The sequence below is a fragment of the Pseudorasbora parva genome, chromosome 23 (genome assembly GCF_024679245.1).
Source record: "Pseudorasbora parva isolate DD20220531a chromosome 23, ASM2467924v1, whole genome shotgun sequence".
NCBI classification, from domain to species: Eukaryota; Metazoa; Chordata; class Actinopteri; order Cypriniformes; family Gobionidae; genus Pseudorasbora; species Pseudorasbora parva.
The window spans coordinates 24,212,055-24,228,152 of record NC_090194.1 but is presented as its reverse complement, the minus strand read 5'-3'; the positions used below and the strand labels follow the sequence as shown (position 1 = coordinate 24,228,152).

Below are 16,098 nucleotides of genomic sequence, written 5' to 3'. Positions count from 1 at the left end.
CCGATTTGCCTGTGATCTCGGGCATTTGTCGGCGATTTCACAAAAACTGTCGGCGACTCAAAATCGGGGCAAAAATCGGGCAGTGTGAACTAGGCTTAAGGGTCAGGTTTCTCGCCTCAGCCGACTCCAATGGCTCAAAGGGGGCCTCGGCCAACCCTTCAAGAACCACTGCCAGATCCCAGGCTGGGACTCTGGAATGAGTCGCAGGCCTCAACCTCCGAGCCCCACAGAGGAAATGTACAACCAAGTGGTGCCTACCCAACCGTCCAGAATCTATAGGCAAGTGGAAAGGCCCTATGGCAGCCACATACACCTTTAGAGTGGATGGGGTTAGGCCGGTGGAGAAACGGTCTTGGAGGAACTCCAGCACTGGGGCCACAGTGTAGTTGACTGGGTCCAACTCCCGTTCTCGACACCAGTTGGGAAAGGCATTCCACTTAAGGCTGTACAGTCTCCTCGTAGAGGAAACTCTAGAGCTGAGAATGTCTCAACAAAATAGGCTGAAAGGCCTACCCCTAGGTACTGAGCCCCCTCAAGGGCCAGACCCAGAGGTCCCACAGCTTGGGCCTGGGGTGAAAGATCATGCCCCCTGCCTGAGACAGCAGATCCCTCCTTAGAGGGACCTGCCATGGAAGGCCTTCTAGGAGTGCCACGATGTCAGAGAACCAAACTCAGGTCGGCCACCGGGGTGCTACTAGAAGAAGAATGATGCCCTCCCGGTGGACCCGCTCCAGAACTCCCGGGAGCAGAGTGATCGGGGGAAATGCATACAGACATAACCTTGGCCACATCTGTGTCATGGCATCCAGCCCCAGGGGAGCCGGATGCCTGAGGGAGAACCACAGTGGACAGTGGGTCGTCTCTCGAGACCCGACCAGATCCACTTCCACTGGGCCAAACCTCTCGCGCATGGCCTCCACCACCTCAAGGTTTTCAGTACTAAAATGGAAAATGGCAATAAATATTGCAGAACATTCAGTTACAACAATAATGGATGACACTTCCATAAGTGCATATTCATTAAAAGTGCTTAAAGTTGAGTTTGGACATTTAGAGAACTCTGGACGAAAAACAAGCTATTAAATATATGTCATTTCTCAAAAATGCACCAATGTCTCTACTAACAGTCAAGTTACCATGGCAGCAGAAAAAAGTAACCAAACTGAAAAAGTACTAATCTAATAGCAACAGTTTAATGTCCAAGGAAAACAACAACAACAATAACATGTAGCCAATTCAAGATACCTATAGTTTAGTGATTCTCCACCAGAGTTTTGTCTGGTTCGCTGGAAAGTCCAAAAATGAAGTGCACACGTAAAGTGAAGGGACCGTAGAGGAAGTGCGCTGATCCGTGTCCCAGGTTTCTCACGCCTGAGGACACACACACCCTTTGTGTGCTCTGCCTGGGCCTCCTGCGCAAACTGCGAGCATTTTCCGTTGAGGACGCTCCGCTCTCGCCTGGCCTTCTCGAGGGAAGAAGAGCCAGCATCTGGGAGCGGTCCCGCTCACGCTGAGGCTGAGCGGCGCTGTCTGTCCTGGGGCTCCCAGATGGACCTGGCTCATCGTCTGGAGAGTACAGTTCTCGCGGACGATCAGCCAGGTCGCGAGAGCAGGCAGACGGAGGAGGATTCGGATGGAGACTGCTCCTCGTCGTCAGCTCGTGCTATTCCGGTCGATCAGAGGATGGCTGTGGATGAGGAGGAAAATGAGGCTGAGGCTGAATCCTTCATGTTATATAAAGCGATGAGGCACTGAAGACAGCGGGTGAGTCCCCTTTTAGGGCAAACATTCTTCCTTTCAATGCCGTATGTTTGGACTCTATGCTTCCCTGAGGGATATTTTGTCTACAAAAGAAGTAATGTAACAGTTGGAGATGTGGGCCTGTAGTTCCCCGGTAAAGGTGGCTAGAACGATGTATGTATAAACACAGTGTGTTTATGTAGGCTGTATGTTTGCTAGTGTAGCAACAGTAGTTTATAAGGCTGTTTCTCTTCTGGATATATGTGTAATGTGAGCAGTTGAGGCCACCGCACATGCCGTGCGCATGTAGCGGCAATATAAACATATGTATGTTCTCCTGGCGAACTTTTTTAGCTGTAGCCACCTCTGGGTAGCGTTGGCACCTCTGCTAGTGAAATATCTGGACAATTATGTGAGGTTAGGCTAGCGCATGAACTGCAGTAAGGTCTGTCCCAGCCCTTTTTAGGGCCGTTGTTTGTGGGATTATCAGACCGATGCTAGTGCATCAAGTTGGCCTAGGCTGTTGATGGGATGGCGGTGGCGTCTCGCGGTGGCATATCGCCCTGGCAGTTGCCCCGGGCTCCTGTCGGTAGTCCCGCAGGAGCTTTGTATCCCTATCCGGCCTCCCCTCAGTTAGGGTCGTCCGGCCAATTCCCACCCCCCTTCTGCATTTGGGGGTTGTTATTAATGCAAAAAGGTGTGTAGCAGAATGAATCGCGACTCAGCCAGTGGTCGTGGGGACGGGGTAGGCGTCTCTTCGCGGTGCGCAGTATAGACTGGTTTTGCTAGCCCCGCCCCCCAGAGCTAGTGCGGCCGCCACTTCTGGGCGGCCCCCCCGGCTTGGGTCAGGAAATGGCCAGTTGTGGGTGTTCAATATTTTCACCTTTTACTCTGTGTCTTCTGCTTCCCCTTTTAGGGCTCGGGTCGAGCTGTACTTTGCAACCATCAGAAAGCATGGGTTGGTAGGATGCTCCCCTGGAGCCGAAACACTGTCACGGCTGACGCCCTTGCGCGGACGGCGGACCGCTGGATGACCAGACGGCCGCAATGGAGGCAGGTGGCGTAAGTTGTACTCCCCTCGCTTTAGAGGGATTAAGGCGTTTTATGCTGAGTGCACTGCTGTGGGCATTGTGTTTTAGGTCCACGCTGGTAGGCGCTGCTTGGGAGACTGCGCCGTCGCAGAAGGCTCCTATGGGCCGCTGGGGCGGACCGACTATAGAAGGCTGGCTGGCGGGAGACGCCAGCCGAGGCAGTCCGGGCAGTTAACTCTGGGTCAGGTGGTAGGCCTCAGTAGGCCTCCCTGCGGGTGAGTTCCCAGGTAGTGACTATATATCCAGTCCTCATCAGCCAGCAGACAAGCCACTGTCAGCCCGACTTAGGAAGGGCTTGCTGAGTTTCAGCATGCCTCAGATGGCGTCCCCTGAGGGGGTGACCTAGGGTTCCGACCATTGGTTGACAGGATCTAGGCCGCTTTAGGCCTCCTGTAGGGTGAGCCCCGGTTCCCAGGTCTTGCAACAGTGTGCGTGGGTGCTAGCCAGGTGGCTAGCATGGTCTGCTATCAGGGGCAGGCCGCTTCAGGCCATCCTAAGGTCGTTTCCCGGCCCTGCGGGGTTTCCGGTGGGATTTGCCATCGGGTAAGAACCGTCTGTCACCAATCTAATAGGGAACTGCCATTCAGCAACAGGCCTCTCCAGGCCGCCCTAAAAGACAGGGACTGGCTAGCCTACAGCATGGTTTACCTACCAAGCTGGCTTAAGAGCTCCCCTCATTGAGGGTCGTCTGTGAGCTTACGGCCGCTTGAGTCTGATCAAGCGGGCAGGCCCCCCTCGGGCCCTCCCGGGTAGATCAGTCCATAGGCCTTTTTTAGGCCTCCTGAGCACCCCTGTAATAAATGTATTCAGTAGATCCTAGGATCGAGCAGAAGAGACTCCCCTTGATGGCAAGGGTAAGAAGCACTAAGCTGAGTACTGCTCTCCAGGATTCCCGTCTCCGAGTTCTGGTCTGAGGAGGACATTGCCAGTTTGCAGTCCCTCAGTCTGGATGCTCATGAGTAGGAGCGATGTCCGGAGGCTCTGTTTTGACAGACAGGGTTGGCCAAGCTGGGGTGTCCCACAGAAGTGACGCCAGGTGAGGCCTCCCTGGTGGCATTCGGTGAAGGTTTTTCCCGAATTAGTGACGGCTGGGGCGCCCTCGGGTCCCCTAGCCACATTCCCTTAAGGGACTCCTTCCTTCGAAGTAGTAGGTCCCAGGCCCTCGAGCAAGCCGAGAGTAGGAAACCTCAGTCAGATAAAACTTGTTTAGGTTCTCTCTTAGGCATATAGCTTGGGCTATGACTGTAGGGAATGACGTCACTGGCAGCCTGTGTGGCTAGAGGGGGAGTGGTTCAGACTTCCTGCGAACACTCGTCCAGGCAGTTCTCACTGCCAGTAAGGGGCGTGCACTCCCCTCAGCATGGCGGCGTGGGTATATCGTTCCTCGTAGCGTCAGCTGACGCAGCGCGAGTTCCCTTTCTAAAGGGAACGTCCCCGGTTACGTATGTAACCTTAGTTCCCTGAGAACAGGGAACGAGACGCTGCGTCACATGGCCATGCGTCACAGGTGTGCCTGCCCACAGTCCCTTCAGATGAAGCGGATAGCGTCATGTTGGCACGGTGCCCTTTTATACTTCCTGGTCGCACTGTGATGACGTCACCAGCTGCCGACGGTCAGTAGGATTGTGATTTGATCGCGATTTCAGACACCTGTCACGCTGAAGGCGTTCCCCGTAGCGTTAGCTGACGCAGCGTCTCGTTCCCTGTTCTCAGGGAACTAAGGTTACATACGTAACCGGGGACGTTTTCTGAACTTAAATTTGATAGTCATCAGAAATTCAGTTTAGTTTTCTGAACTTAAATGTTCTAGTCATCATAACTTCACCTTAGTTGGTTGCAAAGCTGTTTTAATCAGTATTAATTACATTACTTTATTTGTTTGTAAATTACATTTGATTAAGACTAAACTTATAAAAAAAAATTAATTCACAGCAACACATATCAGTACACAATTATATTTATTGCAAAAACAAACACCAAAAACAACTACACAAAAGGTCTTATGCCTTCCTCAATAGCGGTTTGCATCCAAAAGGTGCAAATTTGACTTGTGCGTAAGTCGGTCAAACAGAAGAAAATTCACTTCCTGATAAACTGGGACCAATTATCACTAGGAAAAGTAAAAGAAGCCACTGTATTTAATATCCCAAAATGCACATAAAAATAAATGGATGCAAACATAGCTAATGTATGTCTGTGTGCATCAGTTCTCAAATAAAGCAATTTGTTTTTAAAAATTGTATAAAACAAGCTCACCCTACAACATACATTACAGAAATGTCCTTTCTTCAGAAACATTCAAAACGAAACGGCACAGACTGTTAAATAGGGTTGGGCATCGAGAACCGGTTCTAACTTGGAACCGTTTAAAAAATAACGATTCCATTGGAATCGTTTAGAAAATTTATTTTCGGTTCCGATCTTCGGTTCCAAGCGCGCAAGTTTTGGTTTCCATGGCCACCTGATTTCCGGTGCTTGCGCGCCCGCTTGTTCATGGAAGCCCGGTAAGCGGCTCTGAAGTGTGGATTTATTTCACTTTTAAAAGCCTGGGTCGGTACAGTGCAACTAGTGTTGTCAAAAATATCGATACTGAAATATCTGAAAAGATACGATAGCCTGCTCAGCCTACACAATCGATCCCAGCTGCTGTCCTCTCCTCTCCTCTCTGACCGACAGCGAGTTGACACACGCAGCCGCATATTCTCATTCAGCCGGTTAACCTCTGAACACGACGGACGCGCGTTCTGCTGGACTTTTCCTTACGACAGCGTGTTAGTGTTAGTGTGTGTGATCGGTCTGAATTTCGCGCGGGATTGCACATAATTCTACGAATCCCCGCAGATTTCAAGCTCACATCTGAAGCGCACGCACACACATAGCCTCCGTAATAAAGCCGCCCCTGACATACAAGTGCAAATATTCGCTTCTTTTTACAGCTTATTATTGGTCAAATACACTCAAACAAATTCTCAGTGCACATTTTGAACAGTATGTAAACATAGTCTTAAACAATTCAGGAAGAAATCATAAGAAATGAAGAATGAGTAACAGGAACAGTGTTCAGGATCATTGAGTGAGGCAGTTCTTAAAGGGACAGCAGTCATTTGTTATTCAAAGTCAAACTACAAAAAGACAAACGATCACACTGCTCTTGACTGATCAACGCGTGTAACTTTAATGGTTTTATATGAAACTATTTAATTTTTTGCAAAAACATTATCCAATGTTATTTTAAATTTATTTAGCCACTTTGCGTTTTTTTAATTCAGTTTCTTACCTGAATGTTAGACCTACCTGAAAAAATAAAGCAGTCTATTTCATTTATATCTTTTATTCTATTGTATTTATTTGTGCTATTTTTTGTAATATGTATCTTTGTTTATTCAATTTACCATTCAAATTCAAGCTTACTTGTGCTGTGTGTAAACTATTGCAACACAATTACCCCGTTGTAAAAAATACATTGAGTTAAAAATATTTGTGAAATAATTTTAATAGTAATTGATCAATGTTTATATATGAGAAAAAGCTTAAAAGCTTTATCATATAAAGTGATCTCTTCAGAAGAAATGTTTGATTGCCTAGACTTTCAAAAGACAGACAAAAAAAAAATTATATAAAAAATATCTAATTGACAGTATATGCAGCGTTTTTCTCCCGTTGTATTAAAAATAGCATTGAATATCGATGTGACATGTTTTGACTCCACCCCTCAAAGAATCGGAATCGAGAATCGAAAAGAACCGGAATCAAAAGTAAGAATCGGAATCGGAATCAGAATCGTTCAAATCAAAACGATGCCCAACCCTACTGTTAAACACCTCTGAATTGGCTTTATACCATTTTAATTTAAACTTAATTTAAGTTCATTTTAATTAACAACGTGTAAGCTCTCAAGCTTCAGTACATTTATGAATGATCACAAACAGCACATATGCACTAGTGTTACCTTACTGCATTTTTTTCAGTCCATCAATCTTAGCTGTGCAGCTCTCCCTAACCATTAAACCTTGATATAAAAAAAAAAAAAAAAAAAAAAAAAAAAATTGTTGGATAACCTCATAGCTCTTTGAGACAGTCATTGTTCAAAGCATTAAGGTGTCCAAACAGTATGGCAAAGGCATTTAGGGCATCTTCTAGATCCATGACCACTATCTCTCCGTCCAGTATGACATTCATCCATACATCCAACATCATCTGGGAAGGCACTTTCATGTCTGATGTCCTCACTCATGGTCAAGATGCCCTACATTAACGCCATGAACAATGTCTCTCATCAACAGCTGGCTAAAAAAAAAATGAGAGAGACAGAGATACAAATTTTAAGTGGTGCTGTCATAAAATACTTATTCAAACATACATTAAATACTAACAAACAGTAATAGAATAACTATGCAATATAGTAAATATACTGAGCAAAATGTTCATATCTAGAGTTCATTTTTTTAGCTGACAGAATATCTTTTCTGAGGTAAATGTGACATGACATTGTTTAAAAGCTATTTATTGACGTTTATTAATGTTTGTGCAGTTGAAACACTGTGATTACATGAGACAATACAGATTTCATACATTGTACTGTATCTTTAAACATATTTTCTGATGTTCATTTCATTTCATTGTATCTACTAGTAAATTGCAATATTCAAATGCAAAAAAAGCAACAAAAACAACATTTAAAACTACGGTCATATTAAAGGGTTAGGTCACCCAAAAATGAAAATTAGCCCATGATTTACTCACCCTCAAGCCATCCTAGGTGTATATTACATTTTTGTTTCAGACGAATACAATCAGTTATATATAAAAAATGTTCTGGCTAATCCAAACATTATAAATGGCAGTGAATGGCTGCTCAAAATTTGAAGCCCAGAAAAAAAGTGCATCTATCCATTATAAAAATAATCCAGAAGGCTCCGGGGGTTAATAAAGGCTTTCTGAAGTGAATCAATGCATTTGTGTAAGAAAAAAATATCCATAATTAACAAGTTATAATCCAAAATATGTAACTTCTGGCATTAAATTTACAAAATAAGTGTAATGCCTCCCGAAGTTCAAAAGGTTTATGCCACGTCCGACGTCATTGTCGCGGCAATTAAGTTTTTTTACACTATGTCCGATGTCGTTGCTGCGCCAGTTGCGTTTTTTCCCCGCTACGTCCAACATCATCGCCGTGCCAGTTACACTTTTTCCGCAAGTTTAATACGGAAGGCGGTCCGCCAGAAGCTACATATTTTACATAATAACTTGTTAAATATGGATTTTTTTTTATTTTTTTTTACACAAACCTGTTGATTCACATCAGACTGTCTTTATTAACCTCCCGGAGCCATTTGTATTACTTTTATAGCAAATATAGTGAAACTGCTGTCTATCCTGCTCCAACCCCTCGAACAGATAGACGGCGCGAGTTGTTGAGACCTCCATGAACCCCGCAAGATAAAAGCATGTAGGAACTCTGTATTTCAACGGCTCTGGGAGTGCACAACATACAAAAAATATAATTATAAAACAATATAACGTCATAAATACACTTTGTAGATGAGGTTAAACACGTAATTTGTGTTATCTTGGTTAAAAGTAAACTCCATGTCTGCACTGCACGGCGAGTCATGTCCCCTGAGAGAAAAGTTTTGGCTCATTTAAACGCACACAGCATATACATATTGCCATAAATCAATAAATATATATATATATATATATATATATATATATATATATATATATATATATATATATATATATATATAAACAGATGGTAAATGAGATAAAACACTTACTTTATAATATTTCCCTGTAAAAAAAGTTATCTGGCCTTATAGTCGCCTGTTTCCATCTTCTGCTCCGAACTGTGGCACACACACACACACACACACACACACACACACACACACACACACACACACACACACACACACACACACACACACACACACACACACAATCATGTTATAAACGTCATACTGTTATAAACGTCATACAGAAAATGGCATCTCTGTCTGTCAGTCGGTGGGGGAGGGGATATGGGGGCGCGCGCGCAGAGCATGTGCATTTCCTGGATGTACTTAATTATCCTCTCCGTCAGATGGCGCTGTTTTCACTAGCCGTGTTAATACAAAAGTTTAACCCTTCACTTCTTGACTCCAATTGAATTAAATTTTTGGTTTATATTGTGTGGAATGGTATGTATAAATACGGTAAGTTAAATAATTGTGCTCATATCTATATAATTAGAGTGTTGTATATAAATCAGCTGCACATAGTAGATTAAGTTTAGTTTACTGCAGTTGAATAAATAAACTAAAGTGTAATTGGAGTAAAGCCTGCAGAAAATCCAGAGCAGTTGTTTCAATTTATGTTTTTAAAGGTGCACTATGCAACTTTCCGTCCACTGGAGGGCGCTTATTCAAAACAAATGCATAGATTGATGACGCAAAGTTTGAGCGCAGTATCTTGGGACATGTGGTCTTCACCTCACAGCCACTGGAAAATAGGACTCGGGCAGAAATCACGTTCATGCATGTGGTTATTAACGTTAAAGCAGAACTGAGTGTTGTGGAGCTGAGCACGGCTGCTGGAGTGATTGTTATACAAACACACGGCTCGTGAACACCGGGACTTTTATTATGACGGGACGGGACACATTTGTCGGGCCCCCGCACTGAGCCGCTCTTCCGGTTATGATTATGAGGTAATGAAGCTCTGTTTATCATATTAGATACATTTAAGTGTGTTGAAAATTATGTTATTATGTTACTCTGTGCGTTCACTTGTTCATATTGCTAAGAGTAAATCGCTCCTGCGAAATAAAACCCGAAACATAAACATAAACAGAATAATAACATACAAAACACATACCAGGAAGGGTCACGGGGAAACCGGGACACCTAGACAGAACAATGATCCGACCAGGACTGACAAACACAAGGAGCTTAAGAAGGGAAGAAATCAAGAGGGAACAGGTGGGACAAATGAAACCAATAACGAGATAACAAGGGGGGAGGGATCTAACAGACACAAGCACATGCTCAACATAACAAAACCCACATGTGCACACAAGACAGGACCGGCATGTGACACCATCAGGGAGAAGATGAAAGCTCCTGAATGATGAACAGGAACTTGTTATTGTCAACTTGGTGATTGCTGATAATGAAATAAAACTGAAGGGCATTCTATAGAGCTACTCTGAGATGGGTGATTTATTTTGTGTATTGAATTTCTGCAGCAAAAGAAACAAAATGCATGCAATTTACTAAACCCAAACAAAACAAAAATGTGGAGAGGCTTCAAATGACACAGTCTATGATTAATAAAATATAATGTCTATTGTATAAGGGCAGACCTGACACATAAAATAATGCAGTTTCTGTAATTTCATCTGGTGTTAGTGTTTTTATGACATTGAACTATACATTTTCCTGTTGGAAGAGAACGTGTTTTTTCTTTTTGTTTTTTGATTTTCAGACATGTTTTCAGTGTTTTGGTAGAAATACTGTATTGTGTTATTGTATTAATGTATTTTGAAAATTAGATTTGTAGTTTAGTTTACAATGTGTGATTAGGAAATGTGTTTAAAGTATTTAAAAATGTTCATAGCAATAGACTCTATGCACGAACTTTGCTTACGTATTTCCGGTAGAATCTCAGACCGCGTCTTTACTTCCGCTTAGCACATTCTACAGCGAAGTGTACTACCGGCAAAACTCATTCATAAAATTAGTTTGACAGCGATTTATAATTTAAGTATTATTTTATATTACACACACACACACACATATATATTATAGTATAGTATAGTATAATATAGTATAGAATAGTACAGTATAGTATAGTATAGTTAAGCATTACTAATGGCTTCCAAAAAGTTTAAATATCAACGGCGTGAAGACAGTAGTTCGGCTGAACATTGTTGTGTCCCGTTATGTGTGGCCTCCTCAAAGTTTAACTCTGTACTGAGTTTCCACACATTTCCTGTGGACGAAGAAACACGCAGAAAGTGGATTCACAGTATTCGACGTGAGCGATTTAACATCACATCTCATACAAGGGTCTGTAGTCGTCACTTTATAAGTGGTGACCTGATCGAGCCATCGAAACCTAAAGCGCGTCGCATGCTGAGGAAGGGAGCTGTACCAACCTTATTTCAGTGGAACGGCTACTCCGTTGCTGAACCAAGGCGCACCGGGGTATGGCAAAGAAGGGAGGATTACACTCAAGTGGATGAGGATCCTCTGCCAATGGATGCTCAGCATCTGGAACATGATTATTGTTCAGTTCCAGAACCCGCGGCAGTTGATAACGCACTCACTCAAACTGAGGATCTCCGTAAAGAGGTGGATCGACTAATGAGACAGGTGGAGGAGTTGTCGGTCAATCAAAGGTTTTGTTTGGGGCGATTTGCTGCTTCCGATGATGATGTAAGGTTCTACACTAGGTACGATTTAAACCCCTATATTATATATATATATACATACATATTCATATATACACATATACATATATATACATACACATATACATATATATACACATACACACATATATATATATATATATATATATATATATATATATATATATATATATATATACATACACATATATATATATATACATACACATATATATATACATACACATATATATATATATACATACACATATATATATATATACATACACATATATATATATATATATATATATACATACACATATACATATATATACATACACATATACATATATATATACATATACATATATATATATACATATACATATATATACACATATACATATATATACATATATACATATACATATATACATATACATACATATATATATATATATATATATATATATATATATATATATATATATAAATAAATAACACTAGTTTACGGTATCATTCTTACATATGTTTCAAGTAACTAATTTTAGTTTGTGATTTTATGATTTATATACATTTAAAACATGTCCTACATCTCATTTAGGTTTATGACTTACAGCCATTTAATGACTTTCTGGAAACTCATTGAACCTGCATCCCACAACATGATTCGTGTGTCAAGAGCAAGAGCAACTACAGTAAGGAGTGAACCTGTAACAACAAGCAGTGCATGGGTAAATAAAGAAATAGAAGAACAAAACTTAACTTTACATTTTAGTGGAAGCCTAGCCAACACATTATATGCAAACAGTGTTATTTTTACAGGGTCAGTCTCTGCAGCCCATTGATGAATTCTTCCTCTTCATGGTACACCTCTCAGTTGGCCTAACACAGCGGGATCTGGCCCATAGATTCAACATCCATCAGTCCACAGTTAGCCGAATTATTACAACCTGGGCCAATTTTTTGTACACCGTTCTTGGGTCTGTCCGCATCTGGATGTCAGAGGAGGAAGTCCAGGCTCATCTACCCAATGAGTTCCAGGACTACCCAGACACTCAAGTGGTGATCGACTGCACAGAGCTGCGCTGCCAAACTCCATCCTCTCTCCTGCTTCAAAGTGAAGTCTTCTCCACTTACAAGTCCCACTGCACCTTCAAGGGATTAATCGGCATGGCACCACATGGTACAATCACCTTTGTGTCATCCCTGTATGCAGGTTCTGTCAGTGACAAAGAGCTTTTTAAGCAGTCTGGGATTGTGTCTCTGTTGAAACCTGGAATGGCGATAATGGTCGACAAAGGTTTTCTTGTTGATGACTGCGTGTCATGCAAAGTCTACAGACCTGCTTACCTGTCGAAGCGGGAACAGATGTCGGCTGATGAGGTAAGGGAGACACAGTCCATAGCTCGGCTCAGGGTCCACGTTGAGCGTCTTATCCGCAGGGTGAAGCAACACAAGCTGTTCGACACAGTCATCCCTCTTTCCATCACAGGGAGCATCAACCAGCTGTACACAGTTGCTTGCCTCCTTGTAAATTACCAGAATGGCCCCTTAGTAAAAGCATGGGCAAAGGATTAAAGACGAGATAACATTGGTTGGGAATTAAATTTGGATTTATTTTTATCCAAATGTAAACATATAAATAGAATAACTTTTGTACAGTGTAGCCTGCAATGCAGGAATGTAAACATGTAAATAGAAATAACTTTGATAAACATTTCCTGTACAGTGATCTGTAAATAAAAAATAAAAAATTATACATTAAAACAATATTAAATGATTCTTTTTTTTTTCTTTTTTAGATCTGTAGGCATCTTGGCAGGTAAAAGTAAAAAAAGAAATGGTCAGCTTTCTCTCGAATGTTCTGAAACATTTTGATGTCTTTGTAGATGCGCTGGACCATCATGTCATCCTGTGCATAAACGACAAAATCACACCAGTCCATTCCCGAGATCAGCATTTGTCCTTGAACTTGCCAATAGTATGCGTGTTGTTGTTTCAGCTCTGGTGTGCCATTGTTAAATTTAAGGTAAGGACAGTCCACGTAACTTTTAACATTTGGACATTTGATTTCTAAAAGACCAAAAACATGTTGCTCTTTAGGGTCAAAAATAATCCCATCAGGAGAGGCCCCCAGCCAAGGTGCATCGGGATGAATTAAGAATCCACAAGGGTGGTAGTTTACTTCTCGCAGCAGACAGTATTCCTCAATTGCAGCAGATTCCATTTCAAGACCTCTCTTCATGTCTGCTGTCTGGCGAGTTCCCTTGCAGATTCTTTCAGCCAGATGTTCAGCTGAGCTCTGGCCACGCACATGACAAACTTCCCTGAAACGTGATGCTGTTACCCGGGGCTTTCGGACAGAGTGCCAATCAAGCGATCCACTCTGTTCTTTGGTGGCATGCTCTATCTTGTGTGCCATATCCAAAGTTACTGCTAGTGACCTCATGTGTGGTTGTCCATGTTCACTATGGACAAACAAACAAACAGAAGTGTCAAGGCTGTAATCAACTAGTGGCAGAGGTGGCGGTGTTGGGGCATCTTGATGGTGATTAATATTGCGTGTTGTTGCTGCTGGCTGCTGGTATGAGAGCACACTTCCATACTGAACTTTGCCAAAGGCAGAATCCACCAAAGGATCATCACGCGACATCCCGATAGTGGAGACCAAAGGGGCTACAGCACTGGCAAAGTCCTTATACGCCTCTGCTACTTGTAGGACTGAGAGGTCAGGCAGCTCACTGGTGACACCCTTGTAAAGGGTACTCCTGATATGAAAAAATAAAAGTATTAAGCAAAAAGTAAATTTTCTTAGTTTTAGTCAGTCTAATCTTTTATATCTTTCATTTTAAACTGAACATTTTTGATAACACTTTTCAATAAGTTTCATTTTATTTGACATTAGTTAACTACATTAGTAAACATGACATAATAATATGCTGCACTTATAAAGCATATATTTATCTTTGTTAATGTTAATTTCAACATTTACTAATACTTCATTAAACATTAAACATATCTTGTTAACATTAGTTAATGCAGTGTGAACTAACATAAACCATGAATAGCTGTATTTTTATTAAATAACATTAACAAAGATGAACAAATACAGTAACAAATGTAATGATCATGGTTAGTTCATGTTAGTTAATACAATAACTAATGTGAACTAATGAAACCTTATTGTAAAGTGTTTCCAACTTTTTAAATGTTTTAATTTATATTTATCTTCTTTAGTATGTGTTGGAGAATTTGACATGAATAGATGTTAGTTGTTTTATACTCCTTATGGGTATCTGCAATGCTTTATTCTAATAGTATAATATAGTTGCTGTAATAATAAAATATTTAAACAAAAAGCAATTTCACTTATTGTTTACACTTATTAAAGTGTAAATTCATGTAAAAAAAAAAAAAGAAGTAAAATACTACTTTGAAGATTTTTTGTGTTGTACCTTAACCCCTCAGCAAGCTTCCTCTCTTTGGGTCTTGCAGACAGAACCACCATTCTATTGACAGGACCAGGCTTGACTCCCTAAAAAACACACAGGGGCCATAATATTAAGAAAATCATTATTACAGCAAAATTTGGAAATTACTAGATTACAGTTTTCAACAGTCAACTCAGCACTTATTCACACAAATATTTACCTAAATAATGCTCTTTGTATTTATGACTTTATTTTATTTCCAGTAGTTCAGTTTTTATATAATTTGTATAAGCAAATTAAATTTAAATTACCATTGTTCTAGGTTTGTGCCAACTCTGCTCCGTTTCAGTACAGCTGTGAACTGGGGGAACTGCACTGATGCCAAGCTGTGAGTAGTGGGCTGTTTGGTAGAGTAGTGCAACAATGTGGTTGCACAGCGCTGTCCCAGCAACACAAGAACAACTGCTCTGTGACAGTATTACAGGACGAGAGTCCTTTAATGCAATCTGTGAATATAATTATATATAATTAAATTATACACAAACAAGGATTAGGAATTAACGGTAAATGTAAATAGATTCTAAATATCCCCTACTGTAATTAAAAACTATCATTAAATTGAAGCACTTATGAACCCATTTACTGACTATGCCTGTCTTTGTACAGCTTTAGAACCCACAAACAACTTCTGTTTAAAACATGCATTTCATTTATAGTTCAGCTGTCTTTTGTGTCTTCCTACTCTCAATCTATGGGGCTTCTCTGACTTCCTCATCGACCTGAAACATGTCGCCCTCACGCTGATCTCTCCTGTGAACTGATCCTTACTGGAAACTGAAAAATTATTCTTAGTCAGTAACAATTTGTATGTACACTGCACAAAAAAGCACTTTAGGCATAAGGGAAAACAATATACGTAAAACGATGTTTAACTAAATTATATAAATAATACAAAGACCGGTATGACTCTGACTGGTCAGAAACGGAGACGCTAAGTTAGTCAGATTTAGCATGAAATGAGAGAATACTCACCCTCAAAGTTGTCGATGTAACTCGAAATATATAATTTAAAGCCCTTCTCCTTCTTACTGTTTGGTGTGACAGCTGACTGCCTCACAATACGATTAACGTCATTCACGGTAATCGCGGGAAGCTCTTGTAAACAACGAGTGTAATTTGCCATTATCTCCACCGAATTCTTCACACAGGCGCAGCACCGGAAGTAGATGGGCGGGCTGAGACAAAACGCGGAAGTGATCGTGCATAGAGTCTATTGTAAAAAAAAAAACCTGTAAAACAAGAAAAACAATCATTAAATAAGCAAAAAATGTAATAAATAAAAATCTAAGATAGTTCTCATAATAATGTAGGGGGAGCGGGGCAAAACCTAGCACTTCATCAAAGGCAGCGAAGGATACATGTATGCTGCATTCAA

General features: G+C 41.3%; 2 protein-coding genes across 2 annotated transcripts; one reads left to right on the top strand and one right to left on the bottom strand.

The window, feature by feature from the left end:
- The first annotated feature begins 10,684 nt into the window (after nucleotides 1–10,684).
- LOC137062256 (uncharacterized) lies at nucleotides 10,685–12,810 on the top strand. Its single transcript, XM_067433109.1, has 3 exons — nucleotides 10,685–11,268; nucleotides 11,834–11,963; nucleotides 12,055–12,810. Exons 1-3 carry the CDS (start codon nucleotides 10,685–10,687, stop codon nucleotides 12,808–12,810), a joined length of 1,470 nt encoding a protein of 489 aa, XP_067289210.1.
- Nucleotides 12,811–13,030: 220 nt separating this feature from the next.
- Nucleotides 13,031–15,887, bottom strand: LOC137062258 (uncharacterized). Its single transcript, XM_067433110.1, has 4 exons — nucleotides 15,696–15,887; nucleotides 14,975–15,169; nucleotides 14,688–14,767; nucleotides 13,031–14,000 (listed from the first exon to the last, which is right to left on the bottom strand). The coding sequence occupies exons 2-4, from the start codon at nucleotides 14,975–14,977 to the stop codon at nucleotides 13,031–13,033; spliced, it is 1,053 nt and encodes a 350-aa protein (XP_067289211.1). The 5' UTR covers nucleotides 14,978–15,169; nucleotides 15,696–15,887.
- Between the last annotated feature and the right edge of the window lie 211 nt (nucleotides 15,888–16,098).